Source organism: Medicago sativa, chromosome 3 (genome assembly GCF_051527215.1).
Source record: "Medicago sativa cultivar Bolivia chromosome 3, Bolivia_mono, whole genome shotgun sequence".
In the NCBI taxonomy this organism is placed as follows: Eukaryota; Viridiplantae; Streptophyta; class Magnoliopsida; order Fabales; family Fabaceae; genus Medicago; species Medicago sativa.
In genome coordinates, this window is record NC_140751.1 from 73,820,025 (window position 1) to 73,826,716 (window position 6,692).

Genomic DNA, 6,692 nt, shown 5'->3' on the forward strand with positions numbered 1-6,692 from the left:
TTTGTCAGTTTCCCATTTCTATGAAACTCCACCATAAATCTCAAAAAGTCATGTTGAAGTAAATCCCAAAATTCCTTAATAAAACCAAAACTAATACCATCCGGGCCCGGACTTTTAAAACTGTCACATTCCCACACCGCCTGTTTAACTTCCGCTAGAGAAAAAGGTTTTGTTAACAGACCCCCTTCGACAAAAGACAATTTTCGGAATTGAAGGGCACCCACTCCCGGCCGGTGAGCACCAACGGTCTTGAAATGATTACAGAAGTGTTGGAAAATAGCCTCACGAATATTGTGCACTCCATCAATGTTAACACCGTCGACAGACACCATAGAGATAGCATTTTGACGTCTACGACCATTCATACAACCATGAAAGAATTTTGAATTCGCATCTCCCTCCTTTAACCATTTCATTCGCGATTTTTGCCAATTCATGCTATTATCAACCCTGACCAATGAGTGTAAGGTGGCTGATAGGCCGTGAAGCTCCATCTGCTCTTCATCAAGTAACGCGGAACATTTTTGTAGATTTAAGAAATATATTAAGGATTAAACAAGTTTTTGTATCTAAAAAAAATACCAAATTTCATTTTTCGTCTCCATTTAAAAAAAAGTGACACGTTAACGTCCTTACAAAATTTTCATGCATACAGTTTAGTATTTATTGTTAAGTTAATGTCTATTTTTGAATAAATTTTTGTTGCATGCATGTTTAGAACATCATAAAATATTTCTAAAAAAAAAAGAAGCTTAAAATTTGATTTTTAGGTTGAAGTTTTCGTTAATTTCGACTTTTGAAATTTAAAAAATTCATATTTAATTCATTCCATATTAAAAAATTATAAATTTTTGCAAAAATCTTTATAACATTTTAAACATGAGTTCAAAATTGGATCATCTTCTTTTAATAAGCCTCTCAAATATCTTCTTCATGAATTCATCTCTATCTCTCTCTTACATTTTCGCTCTCTTCTTTTTATTAGTAATTTTTTTTATTGATTTTCTCTCTCTTCTTACACTTATTTGAGATGAAGGATAAGGAAGGATGGAAGAAGATGATCCAAACTCTCTCATTTAAGCTTTACTCACCACCAACCCAAACTCATTTGAACAGTTTGATGATAGAATCCCCTATATGTATCAATTATCTTAAAAGAGATACTTTATTTTGACGTTATCTTAAAAGAGATACTTGGGAACTCAATTCGAGTAAATAGAACATGAGTAACTATCTTTATGCAATTTATACATATTTTGCTTCAACAGTGAAAAATTAGACATGCTCACGCTAAATTTACATTAAATTAAAATATTTATTTATACTCAATTTTGATTAAAAAAAATATTTATACTCAATTTTGTTTCAAATTAAAATACTAATTCGTTTATTTTAATTAATACTCAAAGGAAAACACTATTTATAGCGACAAAATTGATCCCGATAATTCATGACACCTGTATTCCTTTTTGCCCCCACTTTTTATATTTGATTACCCATGAATTCCAATCCAGCAAAAGATCCAACGGCCAAAGTGCTTCGTGAATTCCTCGGGATGCGTTTAGTCGCGTTAAATAGCATAGCTCATACTCAAAACATAAGTATTTGAAATAATATTCATTTTAATTAGTTTTATTTTATCGTTGTTACTAGTTCAATTTTAATTAATGTGTAAAATATATAAAATACAAAATTCTGTCAAAAAGAAGAAGAAGAAGATGAAAACACAAAATTTTACATAAATATGATGGGAAATATCATTTTTCTCTTGAGAATGAGATGAGAAATATTGTAATATAAAAACATGAGAAATATTATTTTTAAATGTTAAGGAATCCACTTTTTACCCTAAATTATATAAGATATGTACCTTAAATTAAGGAATCAAACTCTAATAGTGGCAAAAAAAATTAAGGTACATTGCTTATTTTAAAGAAACTAATTAAGGTCTCCTGTTTGAAATGTACTTAGAATTTGATTATTATCTTAAAAATATGTTATTAGCACATTCTTAAAACAAGAACTCGTAGTCTTAATTTTACTATTTGGTCACTTCTATGAGTTGACTCAAGTTATATCGAGAGTTTTGAAAGATTTAACTCAAATTATATCAACTTTTTCTTTACAAAAATTGCAATTAATCCATCTGAAATATGGCGTAAATATATTCCCCAATATGCAAACAATCACTAGGTACATAAAGAGGGTCCAAAAGGAAAAGACAATTACTAGTTGACGAAATTTGAAAGTTATACTATTATTATTTTGGGAAAAAGTAAATATCTGTTCAATTTCAATATGTTTGTCCTCTGGCATATCATAGAAAGAAGGCACATCAAATTAGGTAACAACCAATTTAAGTTATGTGGTAAGTGCCCTAATATAGTTCATGAATGTGTGGTGATTGTCATGACTTTGTGGCCCATAATATTTAGATTTTGCATTTTACAGCTGGTTGCCTGGTTGATTTATCACACTTCACCCTTCACTAAAGCTAGACAATATCTATTTGAAGAAACCCATCAAGAAAGATATATATGACTTTTTCAATTTTGCAAGCAAAGGTTTCAGATAAGATTCAAAGATTAGAGGATGAAATCTGAGCTTAAAGCTAGATAGCTCTTCCAACACCATGCATACAATACAACCAACTTTAATTCCATTTTGGCCATTGTCGTTGTCTATATTCTTATATGACCTTCCTATCCTCAACAAATATCAAAGTGGGGGTGTGTCCATTTTTTATTTTTTATTAGTTACAAAATATATGTACTTTGAATGGTAGTAAATTCTTGCGAGTTGTAAAGGAGGTGGATTTTGATAACCCTATGGTTTATTTTTTAAATGTTTGTCATGTATATAAGCATAAGATTTTGATAACTTTCAGACCGTAAAAATGATGTTTTCTTCTTTTATTTATTCATCCGAAGTTTACTTGTGGAGGTAAGAAAAAAATAGCTCCCTAAAGCAACTCTTACATTTTCTCATCAATTTTTTACATTATAATACACTTTACCAAAATAGAAAATGAAGTTTTATTCTCCTTTAATTTTTGTGGTTAATTAAAAGAAAGTATAAGCAAAATGATGAAATATACAAACAAAAAATAGAAAGTCCTTATTGGCAAAAAAATGAAAAAAGAAAAGCATATAGCAATGTAATTGCACAAAAAGAAATAATCATTAAGGGGTAGTGCATATCATGATTAATCAGCACACGAAACTCTAATTGTGATTAAGTTGGTATAAGGGGTGGCCCTGATTGCCATCACACCTTTAATTAGCTGATACAATCAACATCACTTGGCTGGCTTCTTACATAGAAAAAAAATAAAATAAAGGGAGAATATATGAAAGGAAAAATAAAGTAGTACAAAAGCCAATAATCTCTTTACACACATGTATGATCTGAAATTGAGAGTGTCACAAAAAAATTAGAGAGCTAATTAGGCCTTGTGAGGAGGACACTGATAGCACTTAGCAAATAGCCCAAATGTTTTAATTTGGTGTACGAAATTAAGCATACTTGCCCATCCTCCTAATCCAAATCCTACCACCAAAACCCATACAGCCACAAACACATTCACTGAGTATAATCCTACCCAACCTCCTAAGAATGATGGTGGTCTCTCCACAGCATTCTGTCAATAAATAAATAAATAAATTAATTAACATATGTAACAATATATATATAGGGTTATGTTACAAGCCACCCTTTGGTGGTGTCTTTTATCAAGTCACACCTTAAGGTGTGATTTTCACTTTTTAGTTATAACTTTGCTAAAAGACACCTTCATAAAAGTAAGTTGGTGTCTTTTCGCAAATGCTCATAGAGTAACTTGATAAAAGACACTTTCACAAAAGGTGTCTTCTATCATAACCTATATATATATATATATATATATATATATATATATATATATATTGCTGTACATTATCACCACCAATTGAAGCATACTAAATAAATATTGCAGCATACTTCAATCTTATATATAAGCAAAAATAGAAATAAAAATTTAACATCATACCTTTTAAGAAGTTAATCTCATTTAATTTTTTGAATTAATAAAAAATATTATACTTTCGAAATTGTCCCTCACAAAAACTTGTTCCATGATTATTATTATTTTGACAAATTGTTCCATGAAAATAAAATTTAACTTAATTGAAGGTAATTCATGAATAATAACATTAAATATGATAAAAGTAGTTAAAATTTATGTATATTTTAAACCATCAAATATAACTATTTTGTTGCTTATATTTGACTAGAGAGAGTATATACATAAATTTGTAAAATAATAAGTTCAAGATAGTGTTTTAGCAATAAGAATAATTACCTCTCTAGCTGGTGCTGAAGCAAATGTGACCATGTGTGCCAAGGCAGGAATTATGTAAACAGTGAAGCTAACCAAGAGTGATCCAACAGTTGAATTAATAGGGCCAAAGAATGGGAATATTATTGCCAGAAACCATATTGGAATCACAACAGGAAGTCTAACCAATGCCCTTTTGAGCAAACTTTTGGTTTCATGCACTCCAAGAAATTTCTCCCACACAAAATATAAAGGAGTGCAAGCAAATCCAAATGTTATAAACTGCAAAAATGTACAACCAAAACAACAAATAATCCCTTTAGATATATGATCTAGCACGACACTTTTGATGGAAGGTGCGGTCAGTCTTCCATACTAACATATGTGGTTACATCAAATATTTTACTTTATCGAATTGTATAGGTGTCGGTGTATCAGCAATGTCATATTTTGTCAATGATTTATAGATAGTAATTAATAGATTATTTATTGAAGATAATTAATTAATTAATTAACCTGATGAATGAGCATGAGAATGACAGCTGTATCTCTAAACCCTGTCCTAGGGAGCAATGAGAGAGCATTGGAATGAGTGAGAAGATTGTCCCCAAATGCCCAATATACTGCAGCTGCTGATGGCAAAGTTAAGGTCATCACGTACAAAGTTGCAATTAGATATATCATCTTAAACTTCTGTGGCTTCCACATTGCATGCATTATTTCCCTACATTATAATAAAATTAATTACAAGACTGTCACATTCACATATAGTCAATTTTGAAATCACAATACAAAATTCAAAGTTATGACAAATTCCTTCCATTTCTCAAAAACCATGTTACATAGCTTAAATAAATTTATTGAAAATTAATTGATCTCTTAAAGCTTTTTAGTCCTTACACTGTAACAGCATGTCCCCCAAAGGTATATAGAATGTTGGTAGCTCCAGTGAAGTATAGAACCAATTTGGTTGGGCCAGAGTGCTTCACATCCTCAGCCTTCAGAATCATAGAGATTGAATAACACAAATGAAGCAATATTAATATATATCAAAAGTATTGAATTTAGAGTTTAATTTTGATACATTGTGAGTCAATGATTTTTTTTTTTTACACTAACGGCAAATCACAACCATTTATATGTGTGACTTTTGAAATAATTATAATCAAAGTCAAACATTTTTATGATTTAACAGTTATGATCGATCTACGGTGTAACAAATATTTACATTGTCGGTGTATATAAATTAAATACTTGAATTTATTATATGATTTTAGAGGATGAGGCTCATGAATTGTATATGTTTGAATCTTTTACCTGTCCATGAAGAATGGAAGCTATGGTCATATACCATGCAGTGTAAGTGGTCATCACTAGGCCTAAAAATGACCAGATTCTGTAATTGTGGAAAGAAGGGATGAAAACTGTTGTGGCACAACAAGCTCCAAAGATGTATGTCCAAGTTCTCTTGTCCAAATGGTCATTTATGTAGTATATGTTACTGTGACATTAATTATTCATAGTATACAAAAATAAAAATTGTTAGCTTAAAATTTATATACATGCAAAAATTATTTTTTTTCAAATTTCAAAACATATATAGTAACAACCTTGCACAAGCAATTAGCTGAATTACTGATCCAAATAAAAGGAAAGTGCAGTTGAAAAATAGACCAAGGTTCCTCCAATGTTTTCCTAAAAGTCCATCAAGAACTTCAAACCACTACAAACAGTGAAAAATAAAAGGTTAATTAGAATTTAGAAGAATTTATAATCTAAATTAAACTGATGATAAATATAATCAATACATATATAATCACCTGAATAACATGGTTTCTGAAATCAACTTTCTCTCTTTCTTTTCTAGTTCTGTATTCAACATAAAGAACACTGATAATGTAAGCAGTCCAACTTCCCATTAATCCATAAAAAATCTGAAATAGAATTCCAGATAACATTCCCAATTGTGAAAAGGAATATGGCAATGTCAATAGCACTTGTGCAACCTACATAATTAAATCCAACAAACATATAAATTATGAGAATTTTGTCACTCCAAAAGAAAAAGATATTGCATAATTAAAGAAGTAAAAAATGATTTATGAATAAGTGCCTGATTTGAAGCACAACTAAACCAAGCATCATAGACAGAACCACCATGCCAGAAGAACTTAGATAATTTCCCTGTAGTGGACTTAGAACCTTCCTCTTCCCTTTCCATTTCTAAGTAATTTCCAGCAACAACAGTTTCAACTTTCTCAGAAGTCATTTTTATTGTTATTGTTATCTCCCTTAAAGTGTTTTAAAGGAAAGACAATAGAGTTAAGTGACCAAAGATATATATAGATAGGAGAAGTGCTTCTTTTCACACTCCTAT

General features: G+C 30.2%; 1 protein-coding gene across 1 annotated transcript; it reads right to left on the reverse strand.

Moving 5' to 3' along the window:
• Nucleotides 1–3,161: 3,161 nt before the first annotated feature.
• Nucleotides 3,162–6,692, reverse strand: LOC146940062 (auxin transporter-like protein 3). The gene is made up of 8 exons (XM_085753642.1): nt 6,429–6,692; nt 6,136–6,321; nt 5,926–6,038; nt 5,633–5,816; nt 5,216–5,313; nt 4,832–5,039; nt 4,340–4,597; nt 3,162–3,640 (listed from the first exon to the last, which is right to left on the reverse strand). Exons 1-8 carry the CDS (start codon nt 6,582–6,584, stop codon nt 3,446–3,448), a joined length of 1,398 nt encoding a protein of 465 aa, XP_085609768.1. The 5' UTR covers nt 6,585–6,692; the 3' UTR covers nt 3,162–3,445.